The sequence below is a fragment of the Urocampus carinirostris genome, chromosome 1 (assembly GCF_059441175.1).
Source record: "Urocampus carinirostris isolate Australia breed hairy pipefish chromosome 1, RoL_Ucar_1.0, whole genome shotgun sequence".
Lineage (NCBI taxonomy): Eukaryota > Metazoa > Chordata > Actinopteri > Syngnathiformes > Syngnathidae > Urocampus > Urocampus carinirostris.
In genome coordinates this window covers 16,449,764-16,467,269 of record NC_142349.1, presented here as the reverse complement: position 1 = coordinate 16,467,269, position 17,506 = coordinate 16,449,764, and the positions used below count along the sequence as shown (strand labels likewise).

General features: G+C 39.3%; 1 protein-coding gene and 3 pseudogenes across 1 annotated transcript; 2 read left to right on the top strand and 2 right to left on the bottom strand.

Moving 5' to 3' along the window:
* Positions 1–931: 931 nt before the first annotated feature.
* xab2 (XPA binding protein 2) lies at positions 932–9,819 on the bottom strand. The gene is made up of 19 exons (XM_088353654.1): positions 9,664–9,819; positions 9,220–9,368; positions 8,952–9,075; positions 8,671–8,868; positions 6,247–6,381; positions 4,769–4,933; positions 4,555–4,699; positions 4,330–4,481; positions 4,002–4,121; positions 3,803–3,934; positions 3,298–3,429; positions 3,080–3,193; positions 2,834–2,996; positions 2,563–2,753; positions 2,072–2,194; positions 1,815–1,986; positions 1,607–1,733; positions 1,412–1,515; positions 932–1,306 (listed from the first exon to the last, which is right to left on the bottom strand). The coding sequence occupies exons 1-19, from the start codon at positions 9,697–9,699 to the stop codon at positions 1,245–1,247; spliced, it is 2,544 nt and encodes an 847-aa protein (XP_088209780.1). The 5' UTR covers positions 9,700–9,819; the 3' UTR covers positions 932–1,244.
* Positions 8,298–8,418, top strand: LOC148373731 (U2 spliceosomal RNA; annotated as a pseudogene).
* A 3,604-nt stretch (positions 9,820–13,423) lies between the features above and the next one.
* LOC148373729 (U2 spliceosomal RNA) lies at positions 13,424–13,538 on the top strand (annotated as a pseudogene).
* Positions 13,539–15,653: 2,115 nt separating this feature from the next.
* Positions 15,654–15,798, bottom strand: LOC148373728 (U2 spliceosomal RNA; annotated as a pseudogene).
* Between the last annotated feature and the right edge of the window lie 1,708 nt (positions 15,799–17,506).

Below are 17,506 nucleotides of genomic sequence, written 5' to 3'. Positions count from 1 at the left end.
TTAAATAATCATGTGTGCACAAACCTTTGATATAGCACTACATGTTGTTAGCTGATTGCACATATTTAAGTGTCTTTGATTTTGACATGTACATTTGGGTGCTTCTTGGATGTGAAATCAATTCTCATGTTCACTGGGACATAAGGTTGAGCAATACATCTTGTTTATTGATTGCACATTGTTTAAGAATTTCTTTGATGTTGACAGCTTTCGCCACGTGTCTTTGATGTTCACGTGCTTTCACGTGCAGCTAAGGCGCGAAATAATTTCGTGTGTGCAGAAACCGTTGATTGAGCATTACAGCGTGCTTGTGATTTGGACATTATATTAAAAATGTGTCTTGGATGTTTACAATTAGCTCACATCAGAAGTTAAATAAATTATTAACAAACTAGCCTAAACCACTACTAGCCATTTGTTAGATCCTTGAAAAACACAATTAAAAAAAAGACCCACTATAAGATTTCATCTGTCAAAGGCGTAGTAGAATGACTCACATTTGATCGCTATAAATCAAGTGTTTTCAGTTGTTCTGACTTGGTGTTTCTACTTTGCAGTAGACCATTACCACACAAAATAAGCAAATGCCAAAAGATTCCTGATCACGTTTCTCGGCTTGCAACTCAATGCAATAACATTCAAAGAGGATTACCGTCCAACTATGTTAATCTAATTACGAAAATATTTCTCAAACAGTTGGTATGTTTGGAAAAGTACAAATCCCTATAGCATGTTTATCTGGGCAATGTGAGGATCGTATACGAATTTGTGAAAAAAAGTTACAAGCATTTTATAAAGAAAACAATACTTTGTTACAAATGATAGCTCTGAAATGTAACAGTCAACCTGGTTACTGTATAGTGTGTAGTGCAATGCAATACATTGAATTACCAGTTTAAATGTTGACTTTTTGGGACATTATGGAAACACATAAGTAGCAATTTTCTTTATTAAAGCCATCTTTATCAAAATTTGAATGACAGCGGTTACGTAACAAAAATAGTAATTACAGAATCCACTGGTCCGAAGATACAGTATTTGACAAAGCCTGACCCACTGTGGTCATCACAAAGAAGTGCATGTTATTTACTCAATGGCAAAACACGGAGGCTGGGGGACACCGAGTAAACACACAATTCAGGAGTAAATGCAACAATTTACACGATTTCACAAATTAATATTTTATATCTATAAAAATTACAATGTTTTAAAAGTCACTAAGTGTTCTTGAGAAGAAGATTTTCTCAATCATCTTTCAGGCCTCCATACACAGCAGTGGGAACACTCTTCTGTTCAAGTTGGACCTCTGTGAGAGGAGGGGGAAAGAGTGGATTAGGCAGGCAGGTATAAGTATTGTTCCAGAGGAGAATAACTTTGTTATCTCATCTTTCAAGCATGTTGTGTCACTCACCCTCTGGGCCTGGTGTATCATCCTCATCCTCATCATCAATATCAATCTCATCGGGATTGGCTTGTTTGGCCAGCTCGGCCAACTCGCTGCGAGATGTGTCACTCCTGCACATTCAGAAAATAACTTCAATTTTGTATACACTTCAATGAGTATCAACATTCGGATTATTTTGAGGTCACATAAAAATAATCATACCTGATAAAGAGAATCTTTTCTTTTGGCTTGGGTTTATCCTGCTCTGCCTCTGCTGCAAGTTGCTGAGCTTTCTGCTCTAACATCTTCATGTCGTCAATTCCCAACTGCCCTGGAGCAAGATCTGAAACTGGCCACACACAAAAAAACATTGGTTTTCAATCGTAGCATCTTCTATGCACTTGAGCACAGACAAGAGCAGTAATCTTACCGGTGCCTGTAGAGCTTGTTGTAGCCTTCAGCATCTGAGATGACATGAAGTTGACCTGAGTGTTGTATGTGGCCTGGACGCTGCGCTTGATTCTCAGCATCTCTCGGATGGTGTCCTCGTTTCCATGACGGATCTCAAATTCCTTCCAGGTCTGCCAGAATACAGCTGTGACCTATGAGGGGCACGGGAGACATAATTAATAGATGTTAAACGCAGATAAATAGGAGGACACTCTGCAGATGGCAAGCTATTCTTACCCTAGGGTCACATATTTGAGAGCAGTAGGAATAGATGGCTCTGGCCCGATCAATTTCACCTAGTTTGCTCTCCATATCTGCAAATCGTAGGCACATGTCCCTGGAATGTTCATCAGGGAGAATCTGTAGAAATAGAGAAAGACAATTAAACCACTTGAAGCAAGTACAATAAGATTGCACTTACAAGTATGCACTAAAAGCTATTTGCGGTTAATGTCTAAATGAAAATGGGCCCGTAGTGCTAAAATGTTAGTGTGTATTTTTAGTGAGGTGTGTTTCTATGTATGTCCAATGTGCAGTGTTACTTATACAGCCAATATATGGATGTCATAATTAAATACTTACTTCACAAATATATACTAGAACGGAAGTATTGCAACCAATGTTGAGGGTACAAAAATATACTCATATGTATTTTCATGATAAGAGATCAGTATTAATTAATGCCTAGATTATTTTGCCATCTTAGGAGTTATATCAGTTGGTATTACCTCAATAGCCTTCTGGTAGATGGCTCTAGTATACGTAACACCATATATTTCAGCTGCTCTTTTAATGTAGATATTGAACATCTGATGCCTCTCCTCATTTTCCACAGCCTGTGTTGCTCGTTCGTAAACGGCCATGGCGTGGCGTGCCAGTCCATACTCCTCTTCCAGCTTGGCATACAACAGATAGATAGCTGGAGCCCCATAAAGAGATAAAATTAAACCATATCTCAAGAGGTAAATCAAAAAAGCTGCTTTTTAAAACGCTACTCACTCTTGGCAAACTTAGCGGGGCAACCGTCAATGGCTTGCTCGAACAAATCTCTGGCTCGCTCCAACTTTTTACCTCCGTATCGGTCAATGAACTTAGTGAGGTAAGTGTTCCAGATGTCATAAACGTTTGGCCACTTGAAAAGAGCAATACCACGCTCATATGCCTAGAGAAAAAGGTGTCCCAAACAAAAGGTTAGCATGTTGTGTAGTAAACAAGAGGTCCCCTGCAAATGGATTGCTGTCTTACTTTAAAGCTCTCCTCAAAGTACTTGTGCTCTTCGAGGAACATGGCATAGTTGATGACGATCTGTGGCGTGGCGATGCGCAGGTCAATAATGCGGTCATAAACTGCTTTTGTAGACTGGAGGGTGAGAAGTATTAGCCAATATGTTTACAGATCGCACAAACAGATATATAGTTGGAATTTACTGGATGCCATAACAAACAAAATCAAATGGTTCACACCTGGAATGTGCCCAGACTCTCTTCCAAGTCAGCTAACATGGACCAAACCTTCAAAGACTTGTAGACTCGGTTTTGGACTGGCTCAGAAGCGTCAAAGTATTCTGCCTTTTTAGACGGAATGGCTGTGGCTTTCTAAAACCACAAAACAAATTATATGTAAACATGGTGCCGGACATTGAACGAAATACTCAGTACATACAGTTATCATAGGAAGATTACAAACTCCAAAGCTCAACATTTCTCAAATGACACAAAAATTCTATGAAATGGCAAAACAATGTTTTCGATTTTATTGGAATTAACCATTCGAAACCTGTATGCAAACAGCTTTGTGTATTAGCACAACTACAAAAACATTTAAAAACCACACCAACAGATTATTATTTTAATTGTGCTGTACACAGCACATGCAGATAAAGTATGATACGACAATTCTGTAGTACAGAGACATATGTTTAGGATAGCACTGTACTATTAGCACAAAAAATAAAAAGTTGTAATTTACCCTCAGTATCTTTAGTGCCTGCTCATAGTTTTCATGCCGTAGTTCCATCTCTCCATATTCACACCACACTGTGGCCAGGTCATCCACCTGCTTGTAATTCACTTTGGTGGCCTTCTCAAAGATGGTCCTGGCCTAAATGTCACAAAGCATTGAGTTATTATTTCCCCCTGAGCTTGTCAATCATGCTAAATGTACTTACGTCATCCAGCTGCTCATTTTCCTCATAAAATTTAGCGAAGGTGATCCAGATAGTGTGAGGTTTTCCAGTAGCTTTCATCGGATCAACAGTCTGTACGGCTTCTGTGTATGTGTTGATGATCTGGAAAACGAATGAAAGGCATATAACATATTTGTCGAATAATGATAAAAGAAGTCCTAATAAGGAATTACGCGCATACAGTTTAAATGAACTGAAAGGCCAATAATTAGTTTGTACTGCACTAAACCCCTTTTCCACCAATTAAAACAGACACCTTTGCTAGCATTTTTCCTTTTATATTGGACTGATAAAATCATTCAACACGCACCTGTCGTGGATTGCCCTCATAGAGTTTAACACGTTTGTGCCATTCATGGACATTGTGGGGGTTCTGGCGTAAAAGTACACTGTTCAGAAGAAGTGGTCGCCGCGTAATCAGCTCCTCAAAACGGGCGAGTCGAAGCTCAAGGTCGACATCATCTAAGAATATTAAGGATGATTTAAATGTGTTTTAATCTTAAGGAACAGGTCCATTTGAAATGTCCAAACGAACCTTCATCGTCTTGACCCATTTCGGAGGTGGTCTCCATCTTGGCTGCGATCATGCTTTCCTCAAACTGAGCATAACTGTCAAATACTTGTGTAAAATCTCTGACAGTTACCACAGTAAGAATGGCCTCTTCATACACATCGCGAGCCTATAAGACACAATAATGTTGGGAAATTTTCAGTGGCCGTGTACTTTGGAGAGTAATTTGTGTACAAACCTTTTCAAAGAGACCACTCCTGATGTAATAATCAGCTAATGAGCACCAAAGCTTGCCGAGCTGGTCAGTAAAGCGAGTGAGTCCGCCCCGGATGATTGCGCCAACATTTAGAGAAGTCACCTTGTCGGGGTTCTGTGAAATGAGGTCGCATAACTCGTGCCACAGCTGCAACAATAAATATACCCAGGGTGAGTGTAATAATTACAAATTTGACAAGATAAAGCCAAACATTTAAGATATTCTTAACAGGTTTAGGAAAAGGTTTCTCATGGCCGAATTCAAGCACTTTTTAGGGACTTTCATAGCCAATTTTCCAATCTCTAGGGTACCATTAAAAGAAAAATTCCAGCGTGAATTATGAATTTTGCAGACCCATAAATACAACTGCGATTTTTAATCTCGTGTGTGTATTTATTAAGACATGATTTTTAGAGTAAATCTGGAATACATTTGTGGATACGAAGAATATGTGTGGAAATATTTTTGGAACAAATCAGATTCAGATTCAGATCTACTTTATTGTCATTCTAGTACACGTGTATACAGAACGAAATGTCGATGCATCTGACCCCCACAGTTTCCTTGAATGTACAGATATAAATAAAGTTGTATTGTATTTTGGCTACGTATAGTATTTTACCATAGTGCCGATAGTGCAAGAAGAGTAGCTAACCAGATGTGCAAAATGGGCAGTCAGGTTAACAAGTCAGGTACACAGTAACATTAACACTGTAACAATAACGCTGTAATTACAATAGTGCAGAGAGCAATGTGCAAGGAGTGGCAAGCTATAAAAAACTGCCTGTAGTGCAAAAAGCCAGATTAGCAGCCGTTTAGATTTAAGTTAACTATATGTTAGATTGACCATTTAACAGTCTAATGGCCAGGGGGACTAGACTATTGCGGAGCCTGGTGGTCCTGCACCGCACACTGCAGTACCTCTTCCCAGAGGCTAGCAGAGTGAACAGTCCATGATGGGGGTGAGAGGGGTCCCCGGTAATGTTCTTAGCATCCCTCCCTCCCCATATTAGGTGTTGGGTAGAAATGACAAATATATAGTGGTAATTTGTAGAAGCAGTAATATGTATTTTATATTTTCAGTTGCAGGAAGTTCTTCCCATTACAATTTAACACAGGGAAACGCTACCTTAATGTATTGCATGGGTTATAGTAAATGTCAGTTATTGATGCCTTATCCTTACACTAAAACACATTTTATAGTGCCCCATTTAGATGTAGCATGCAATCGTCCTCTTGGTCACGACCCAAAGGAGGCCTTGTTTTATTTTTTATCATTTATCGAGAGGTCTATTAATTCAGGCTGCTGACAAACCTGGCAACTAGTTAAACATTTACTAGCACTTCCCCTAAAGTTCAAGCACTTTCCAAACCTTGACGACACAGCGTTCAAATTCAAGGATTTTGAGGATTTTAAGCACCCTTATGCACCCTGTCTTCTGGAATGAAGAAAACCTTACCTGGTAGTTTGATTTTCCTTCTTTGGATACGAAGCTTTCATCATTGACAATTGCCGCTAGACGCACAGCAGCTTCATCCAGGCGGCCAACAGACTTTAAGTACTCAATATATTCCTCTGCATTCTCTGGAGAAAGCTGCCAAAACACAATGTTTTACATTTTTCAAAAATAATTGCAGCAGTGTTAAATATAGACCCTTTGATTTGTAAGTAAACAATGTGACGTAACCGGTGGGCGGAGCTTAGCCTGGAGGCAACCGAATACTTGCGCTGGTCAGAAGACATGGGAAAAGAACGCTGTCGTAGCTGCTAGTTGTGGTCATGTTGTGTTTTTGTGTGCCAGAATAGGAGAAAAAAAAAAAAACATTAACATTAGTGATCGTAAATTACAGGATCCTAGTGGACACCACTGATCAAAAAAAAGAGAAGAATGCTGTGCATTAAAGTGAAAACATTGGACTTAGATACTCATGCAAAATTTTTGTGTGAACATCATATTATGTAATAGAAATGAAACACTTATGATCATTGCTATGAAGTCCATTCGACTTATGTAAAACGGTGGATCCGAACATTTTTGTCGGGATGTCAAAAAATATCCGGACATTGCTTTAAGTTAGATTTTGAATTGTGTGCACCATTTTCCAAGTAGAGGACATTACTGTAGTGCTTATTTCCGTCGCTACTGGAGTGTGGCGCTGTGAGAGGTCACCCAGCATCCACCCCGAAGAAATACGGCTTTTACTTGAGTATACTGTATACACACTGCACTGTATCTTTAGCATGCTAAGAACGTCGACATTTTTATTGTTAAATATCTCGTGCATCTATTCAATATGGTTGGTGTAAAGAGGTGAGCCGTTTCTTTTTGAATGAAAGTGGAACAAGAAAGCTTGATGCGGTTGAGAAAAAGGTCAGAACCCTTTTTTCCGACCACTTTTTACCACAGAGGAGGACCTCTTGAAGCGCATCTTCCAAAAGTAAATTAAACTCAACTTTATCTTTATAGAGCATATTATTTTATGAAATGTTTATTTATTTTTTAGAACAAAACTACACATTTTACTTGAACAAGCCTTAAAAATACTTAAATAAACCTAAACATACAAAATATAGCACTGAAGTAACTTACGAAAAAAGTCCAACTGACGAACGATCGTCCGGAACCTCGTTCGTAAGTAGGGCAGCGTCTGTACCTACTATATCGGCAAAGTATCTTGTTATTTTCTTAGCTTCAGATAACTGCTAGCATGTGGCCTAAATGCCAACGATAGCCTTGTAAACACTGCGCGAGTCAAAAATAAAAACAGACATGCATTGCAAACAATCGTTTGACATACAATAAAGAAAAAAAACAAAAAAGAATACATAAAACGTCTATGGTAAACTAATAGGATTATCTGCTTTATTGCATCCACAACTCTCTTCTTTTTCTTTGATCAGGAGTGCCCACTGGGATCCTGTAAAACTTCAATTTACGACCACTAACGTTTTTTCTCCGATTCTGGCAAGCGGTCACGAGAAGAGACGGCACCTAGCAGCTACGGCAGCGCAATTTAGGTCTTGAAACCAGTAAGTAACTCCCAATCTTGAAGTGGGTACAACATTTTAATTTTGGTAAAGATATTATATAGTGAGCGGCACCGCAACTGAGTAGTAAACACGTCCGCGACACAGTTCTGAGGTCACGGGTTCAAATCCAGCTGCCAACCTTCCTCTGCGGAGTTTGGATGTTCAGCTCGTGCTTGTGTGGGTTTCCTTCGGACACTCCGGTTTCCCACATTCCACAAAAACATGCATGTCATGGTAATTGGCCAGTCCAAATTGTCCCTAGATTTGAATGAGCAAGTCAGTTGTCTGTCATTGTGTGCCCCGAGACTGGTTGCCAGCCAGTTCAGGGTGTCCCTTGCCCACTACCCAAAGATGGCTAGGATGTGCTCCAGCAACCCCATGACCCTATTGAGGACAAGCAGTGCAGATAATTGATGGATGGATATTTAATAGTTTTGAGTTGTGGATTTTAATGGCACAAAAATCTGAACTAAAGCTAGGACCTTATCTTTACCGTTTGGTTGAGACCATTTTTGCAACTCGGAGATGGCATAGGAGCTTGCTCTGTCCACTCCATGCATTGACCCGGTATTGCAGTACCTCCGGGAACGGTGCATTCGCAATGATCGCAGCAAGGCTTTAGGGCTAGGACCTTAGCTTGGCCTTTTGGCTGAGAGTAAGTGTCCCGGCTCCTGGGCTTTGTAGCGTATTAAGAACTGACCGATAATGGATAATGGATAATGATTTATGAACAAGCTAAATAACCCTTAAAACCCCTTAACCCTAATTTGTTCTTTTAAATCCTCATTTTAATAATCTGATCTACCCTATGATAATCAGTCTTAACGGCATAAAGCGCCGATGTTATTAGTACCTTAAGGTATCTGCGGTAGACTCGTATGGCAGTCTCAGGCAGGGGCAAGCTCCGAGCAAAGCGAAGATAGAGGGGCCAGATGCGCGGATGTTGAGTTACAGGAAGCGCTCGGAGTGCGCGATCAAACGAGCGCCGACTCCTCGTGATCTTGCACTGTGACACTAGAAACATGCAATAATCGGTCCATATCCGGGGCATCTGAAATAACATTAGCAGAATGCAGTTTAAATTAACAGCTTCATTAAACATAAAAACTAAATTGCAATTGGAGGTATTATCACCTTATGCATAAACACAAGTGCCCTTTCATGGCAGTTGTTGATTTCTTCATACACTGGTTCGTTAATACATTTTCCTTTGACTTGTTTCCTCCTTTCTCTCAGATAATTGTACCAAAGTTTATAACTGTTGGAAAGAAAGTTGGTGGAAGAAACGTTATATATTCTCATCCACAAATATAATACAGAGGAAGAAAAAAAAGCATATGAACGAAGCAAAATGATCATGTACATGCACCCCGTGAAATTCAGCTTTCGAGAAAGTATTTACCTTCCAGGTAGCTCTTTCAGGGCACGCTCATATATCATGTTAAGGACGGATTTAGAAGCGTTCTGTTTAAATTCAATGTAGCGCATCCAGCACTTCACCGAATATGGATTTCTGATGATCTCCTCCTCATAAGGTAAATCGTCGTCCTCCTGATGAAAATGGAAATCAAATTGCATTAGAGAAATCTCAATAACAGTAAGAGCACAACGTTCGTTTAGGGCAATGCACTATTAGAATCGTTTACTTCGAAAATGCCCACAAACATACCGAAATATATTTAACATTTATACCGTGGGCACAAAACAAAGTTCCAGACACAATTATCCCTGGCAAACCTGCGAACACTAAGCAAGCTTAAAACTCCGATGAGCGTTAGCCTTAGCATGGAGGAATTTGAAGTTATTTGTTAATTTGTGAAATATCAAGATTTTAGTGCAAACTTACAAAAATCACGTCTTCCTTTCGGGTTATCAATGGCATTTTTACGGTAGAGAATTATGGCCACGATATAATTTCGAAATGTTAGCTTTGGTTAGCTAGCTGGCTATCCCAGGCGTGTGAGAACAAACTAGGTCACATGATTTCCTATGGACCAATGAAGTAAAGGTTAGCGCAGCCATAAAGTCGTCCGGTCTGTCGTAACCAGTTAGGCACAGAATGTTGGATTTTTTTTAATTCGTCTTTTTGTTTCGAGAGATAGTGAGGCGTTTATTCATTTTATTGATTAAAATTTTACATAAAAAAATGAGAAGACATCAAAGCGTGTTTTTGTGGTTAGGATAATATCAATTACAATTTTTGGATAAAGTATGTGGCTTCCCCCAGGGGTCAGTGTTGGGTCCCAAACTATTATTATTACTGTAGTGCAGTGTTTTTCAACTTTTTTTTGAGCCAGGGCACATTTTTTTACATTGGCAAAATTTCGCGGCACACCACTAACTAAAATGTTATAAAAATGACACTGAACAGTATGTTTAATTACAATATAATTTATGATACCCTTAGTTTTTACAGCACTGACACTTGACAATGATATAATTTTTGCAGAAAATGATTCATAAAGGTTTTATCCATCCATACATCCATCCATTATCTGCACCGCTTATCCTCAGTAGGGTCGCGGGGGTGCTGGAGCCCATCCCAGCTATCTTCGGGCAGTGGGCAGGGGACACCCTGAATTGGTTGCCAGCCAGTCGCAGGGCACACAGAGACAGACAACCATTCACTCGCTCATTCACACCTAGGGACAATTCGGACCGGCCAATTAAGCAGACATGCATGCTTTTGGAATGTGGGAGGAAACCGGAGTGCCCGGAGGAAACCCACGCAAGCACGGGGAGAACATGCAAACTCCACACAGGGGGTTCGATCTCATGACCTCAGAACTGTGCCGCACACGCGCTAACCACTGCGCCGCTGTGCTGCCCCTAAATGTTTTATTAAATATTAAATTTAAAAAAGTGACATTGGATAATTTCTCACAGCATACCTGACGATCTCTCACGGCACACTAGTGTGCCGCGGCACAGTGGTTGAAAATCACTGCTGTAGTGTATATACATTATGTATGTTAGTTTCACACTTGTTAAAGTCAAGTCAAGTCATGTTTATTTGTATAGCCCTTAATCACAAGGAGTCTCAAAGGGCTGCACAGACCACCGACTTGCAAACTACAGACTATTATGACACCCTCCCCTGATCTAAAACCTACATGAGGGTAAGGTAAAACTCAAAACATCGGTGCTGTTGAATGCTCTGCCCTTTGAGATTCGATCAGTAATCTCAGTGGACTTGTTTAAGTCTAGACTAAAAACACACTTCTGTTCTATAGCTTACGAATGACATATATTTCATGTTGACAATACCTATGTATTGTTTGTTAATGCTACATCCATTGCAACCTGGTAATCCTTAGATTTTATTTTTATTTTTTATTATACTTAAATTATTTTATATTTTATTTTTAAATTTATTGTTAGTTAATGCAACACCCATTTTGGTCTGGTCATCCTGAAAGCGGCATTACCTCATTTGCAGTCCCTTCTCAAGGTTTCTTCACTTACCTCATCGAACGTTGAAGTATTTTGTTTGCATAACATACAATTATATTGGTTCTTGGGAAAACTCTGCTGTCAATTTTTGGTACAATTGGGACTGAATTTAGGAAAGTAAAAATAAGCCTGGATAAAAGTGAGTCATTCATCATTTTGAAAGGGACAGTGTGTAATATGGAGAGCCTCCTTGTGGTACAAAATATAACTTTAATTGAGTAAAGAAAACATTTGATTGAATCCTAGGCAAAAATATTTGAACTATCACGCCAATGTTAGTTTTTATAAAAAAAATCAAGATTTTTTTAAATTAGTCTAAATCGATTATGTTTGGAAATAATAAAATTGGGAAATCGCCTGGATTGCAAATAAATAGTACATGCATTGAAAAAGTAAACAAGATTGAACTCAGAAGAGATTAGGGATTAAAAATAAATAACTCCTTGGAAACCACATGCCGAACATATCCAAAAAGCCTCTCGATTTTGATAAAAGCAAAGCATGTTTTTAATCAGAAATCATAAAAATATGATGTACTGCTCATGCTCTTTGTTATTGTCACATTTTATGTATGTCATGTTATTGATGTGACTCACCTGTGCCCACTCATTTGGTGCCAACTGCCGCGGGTTCTGATTGGCACCCTGTCACTATTTGAACCCAGCCCTGTCAATCCCCTGTTGTCAGTCGGTCTGCGAACCGCAGTGAATACTAGGCATGCCCTTTTCGACCCCGACTCCCACCTGTCCCGTTTTTTTGCTCCCGTCTGTCTCCGGCTACGACCTGTTTTGTTCCTGATCACGTCTGTTCTCCCGTCCTGGCTTACGACCTATTTTTGTCCCCCGACTACATCTACTCTCCTGTTCTGGCTTACAACTCGCTTCTGACCCTGACCACGCCTTGCTCTCCCAGTCCCGGCTACCGACCAGTTTTTTCCGTCCCTGACACCGCCAGCGCTCGCTACAGAAGATCCACCTCCGCGTTCGGAGCACAACCCGAGTACGAGAGCGACTTGCTTCCCAGGCCCAGCGAACACCAAATCGTGGATGCAGCCCTTTCTTTTTCCTTCAATAAAACTTGTGAGAAACGTAACGCAAGTGGGTCCTGTTTCCGTTCTGGTCCTGACAATGTATTGTTCACACGTTTGGGGAAACACAAAAGTACTGTACATTACAATTTTCTTTTGTGTTACCATAAAGAGCAACAGGAGTTTTTCACAATTTTTGGTGCATTCATCACAAAAATACTGTCCAAAATACTAGAATTTTAATGTAGGTGTAGAATTCAACATAGTGCAGCTGGTATATACGGCAAAATATACATTTTTACCAAACTGTATTCCAAAGATGTTCTCAGAACGGAAGGGAAGGTACAGGGGAGGTACGGACTGAGGCAACTGTTTATTTTCAAGACCAACTGTTCAAGAACAACATTGAAGACATTTTCGATTTAGAGTTCAAAAACAATGGAACACATTGGGTTGTTATTTACAGCTCTGTCCAAACATAAAACAATTCACGAATAATTATGAAAGTAAAGATTGGAAAAATAAATATTGCAATGGGATGAGATCAATAAATATAAATGCAATATTCTTATTATGCTGCTAATGAAAATAAATGTGTATATATGTTGAAGTGTAGAGATGATAGGTGTTAACACACTATATGTGCTTACCAAAATCTATTTCAGTATAAAAATTTTAAATGTATATTTGATAATTGTTTATGTTCACCAGGAGATAGCTGTTAAAGTACACCCTTCTTCCTACTTCCTTTCGAATGAGTATACACTATTTAAAGAGGCTGTATTGATTATGTTGGTTTGATCATTTTGGTTTGTCAAATGTATTTTCTTTTTCTCTATTTTAATGTATTATTTATTTTGCATGTTTGAAGTTATAATAAAAAAGTGGGGGTTGTACAGCATGGGGAGGCAAAGTTATTAGTACGGCTCAATCATTTTTACACAACACTAATGCTTGTTAAACATAACAAACAGTACATTCACCAGCAGTTTACAATTGGGTTCCATTATTTAAAACAATAGAGAGCCAGCGCCCTTCTAGATGCTTTTTTTCCTCTTGTGATTGGTCATCAGCTACCGTAGAAATCTGAAAGTGTCGGCTGATAATTTGATTTGATGCTAGTTCCTTAGCTTGGCCTTTTAGCTTTGATTTTTGCATTCCGGAGATGGAATAAGAGCTTGCTCTGTCCACTCCACGCATCGGCCCGGTATTGCAGTACCTCCGGGAACGGTGCATTCGCAATGATCGCAACAAGGCTTTAGGGCTAGGACCTTAGCTTGGCCTTTTGGCTGAGAGTAAGTGTCCCGGCTCCTAGGCTTTGTAGCGTATTATGAACTGACCGATAACGGATAATGAATAATGAATAACGAAGATAGATAAATAACCCTTAAACCCCCCCCCCCCACACCGCTTATCCTCGGTAGGGTCGCGGGGGTGCTGGAGCCCATCCCAGCCATCTCCGGGCAGTGGGCAGGGGACACCCTGAACTGGTTGCCAGCCAATCGCAGGGCACACAGGGACAGACAAACCATTCGCCCATTCACACCTAGGGACAATTTCGACCGGCCAATTCACCTGAAATGCATGTTTTTGGAACGTGGGAGGAAACCGGTGATTGGTCAATATGCATTTATTTTTTTATGTATTCTGTGTGGTTAGGGTTCTTTGTTGCTGCACTAAAAAGTCAATACATATTTTAAATTGACATTTTGTTGCTCCACCCAAGGATTCCATTTTCTTAGTATAAAACAGATTTTGAAGTTCTAATGAGTAAAACGTTCCCTGGTGAGTGAAAAAATAGCTATTACAGTATAATTGAATAGAATAATGGATTTTTTTTTAAATAAAAAAATAATTAATTCATTTTGTGCATAATATTACATTATAATTGGTATTATACTGATCAAAGGGACACCCCCGAACTTTTTCTTTTTTTCTTCTTTTTTCCTGTTTTTTCTTCTTTTTTTATTTCTTTTTTTCATTTCTTCTTTTATTTTGTTTCTATTTTTCCTACCTTTTTACCTATTTTTGCCACTTATTCCCTTGTTTTCTTCTTTTGTTTTGATATTTTAGATTATTTGATATAACATGAGCCTCATCTAGAGGAAACTGACACAATTGTCTGCCAATATTGCTGCTACATGTACCCAAAAAAAACAAAAACCTCAAAAAGGCTGGGTGAAAAATGAAAAGAAAACGTATGCGTTTCGGTCACTTTTAGTCTCCGTAGTTTGTATTTTCAGCACTCGTTTTCTCTTGCACCACACAAGACGGCGAAATCTAGTGGTCAATTTATACACACTGTCCCTATTCCATATATTCAAAATCAAAATAAGGAAACAGCACCACTTCCCTCAAAGGAAAAATAATTAAAAATTTTCTTTGTGGGTTTTCCTGTTTGGATTTTGAATATATCTTCCCTCCAAGTTAAATGTTGAAGTGTCCTTGGGCAAGACACTGAACCTAATGCGCCCAATATGCAGGTAGGCCCCATCTTGCATGGTTGACTCTGCTATCGGTGTGTGTGTGTGTGTGTGTGTGTGTGTGTGTGTGTGTGTGCCTGTGTGAGAGAATGGGTAAAGTGTGAAGTGAATTGTAGAGCCCTTTGGAGTTCCTCAGTGACTGGAAAAGTTTTATATTAATGCAGTCCAGTTATTATTCCCATCAAAGAAAAAATACAATGGGGTAGGCAATTAAAAGATTCTGTTTCAGCCTATTACTCAATTTGGGCACATGTTTATGAAATGTATAATTGATTAAATAACAAGATAACCAGAATGGCAAAGGCTCAGCCAATGATCAGCTCCAGGACGATCAAACACGGTCTGCAGTTATCTGTTAGCGCTGTGACATAAGAATATGTGTAAACAAATTTATTTTCAATAATTCCACACAAAGTCTCTCTGTTTAAAAAGGCATGGGCAGAAGAGGTTACAATTCGCCAAAGAACACATCAACTGGCCTAAAGAAAAATGAAGGAACATTTTATGAGCTAATGAAAGTAAAATTGTCCTTATTGGCCACAGAGGCCTCAGACCGTGTGTGAGACGACCCACAAACTCTATGTTCAAACCCCAGTACACATGGAAGACAGTGAAGCATGGTGGTGAAAGTATGGTATCGACATGTTTCTCCTACTCTGGCGTTGGGCCCATTTATTGCATACCAGGGATCATGGATTAGTTTGTGTGGGGGGGTTGGGGTTTTTAAGGGTTATTGATCTATTTTCGTTATTCATTATCCATTATCCGTTATCGGTCAGTTCATAATACGCTACAAAGCCTAGGAGCCGGGACACTTACTCTCAGCCAAAAGGCCAAGCTAAGGTCCTAGCCCTAAAGCCTTGCTGCGATCATTGCGAATGCACCGTTCCCGGAGGTACTGCAATACCGGGCCGATGCGTGGAGTGGACAGAGCAACCTCATATTCCATCTCCGAAATGCAAAAATCAAAGATAGTGACTTCATAGAAAGTACACAAAAGGCCAAGAGGCCAAGCTAAGGACTTAGCATCAAATTACCTTCATGATCATAGTATCTCCCCAAGATACTTGAAGAGGTTATGCTGCCTTATGCTAAAGAGAACATGCCCTTGAAAAGTTTGTTTCAACAAGACAATGACCCCAAGGACACCAGTGGATGAGCAAAGTCTTGGTTCCAAAGCAATAAAATTAATGTTATGGTGTGGCCAGCCCAGTCCACAGATCTTATTCCAATCGAGAACTTGTGGGGTGATATCAAAATTGCTGTTTGTGAAGCAAAACATAGGTGTGTAAATGACTTGGGGAATGTTGTTAAACAATCATAGAGTGAAATAACAACTGTAATGTGCCACAAGTTCTTTGCCTCTATGCCACACAGATGTGAAGCAGTTATAAAAAAAAACTGGTCATGCAACTAAATATTAAGGTTGCTAAATGCTACTTTAAAAAAAAATATACAAAATAGTTTTGAGTTTGTACAGTCAACAGCAGACACTACTATTTTTTAACACACCCCTTTGAACTATATGCCCAATTGAACAGCCTTCAGAGCATGCCTATGATGAATGCTGGTTCTTGTTTGTTTTCTGAGAATCTACTGCGCCTACTCGTAACTTGTTTGGCATATAACACTAAAAGATATTCTAAAAACCTGAGATATTCTGGTTAATCAATTGCACTGCTATTATTTTGAAAAGCACTGTATGTAAGTCTGTTTTTAGACATGGGCTGTAGTGGTACATCCTCCAACCTAAGGTTTGCAGATTAACATAAAAAACAATTAGATGAGTAAACATTAGAATGCTGGCTTCAAAGTTCATCATAGGCATGCTGACAATTTATCAGCTTGGTCCATTCTAGCTTTCAAAAGGGTGGAAATCTAAGCACTTTGGTTGGCCTGGTTTAACATTATACTTTTAAATCATAAAATTGATGGCATTTCAATCAAAGATGTTCTTGTTCAAAAGCGGAAACACAGCGATATCTGTTTTCTTTTTTCATAAGTAACAATGTTATTTGTCTGTAATTCCTGAAGACATCTGAAAGTCAGAGCAGATTAAATTTACGATACAGTTAAAAGGAACATTCCCTTTCAACACTATCCTAAGAATTAAATGTATTAAAAAATGGTTAGTTGATTCATCATCATCAATTTAGAGACATTCTTTGGCCATTGCTGTCAACATTTTTGGCTTTACTCAAATGTTTCTATCTAGATTTTTACTAGAATAACATAGCTACTTTATATCCTTCCAACAAAATTTTGTGTTGATGTTCTAAGTAGTCTTGTTTCATTTGGTGATAGCAAAAAATGCCCCTATTAAATGTGCAATTCATAATTTCAGTGATTGTAAAGATTGCAACGTAACACCGCAGTAAGAGTTACTATATGATATCATGGATTCATATATTAGGTGCTTTTGAAAATAAGAATCTAACTTTAAATGTTCCATCTTGTCTCACTATTTTCTAACTGCTTTACTGCCTTGCCGATATTTCACGTTTCACGGATCCCTGAACCGACAGGGTCGTTGGAGCACCACTTCCTGTGATGTGTTTTGGGCAAGTACAGCTTGGCAGTGCCCATCCCTCTCCCCCTCACATGAAACAGATAGTACTATTTTCCATAGTTACAAGTAGCAGGAGAAGCCTCCTGATGGACAGCGGCGTGTGACAATACCAGCTGTGGGCCGTAAGGGCCTGCAAGGCATTTTCTGCTGGCCTAAA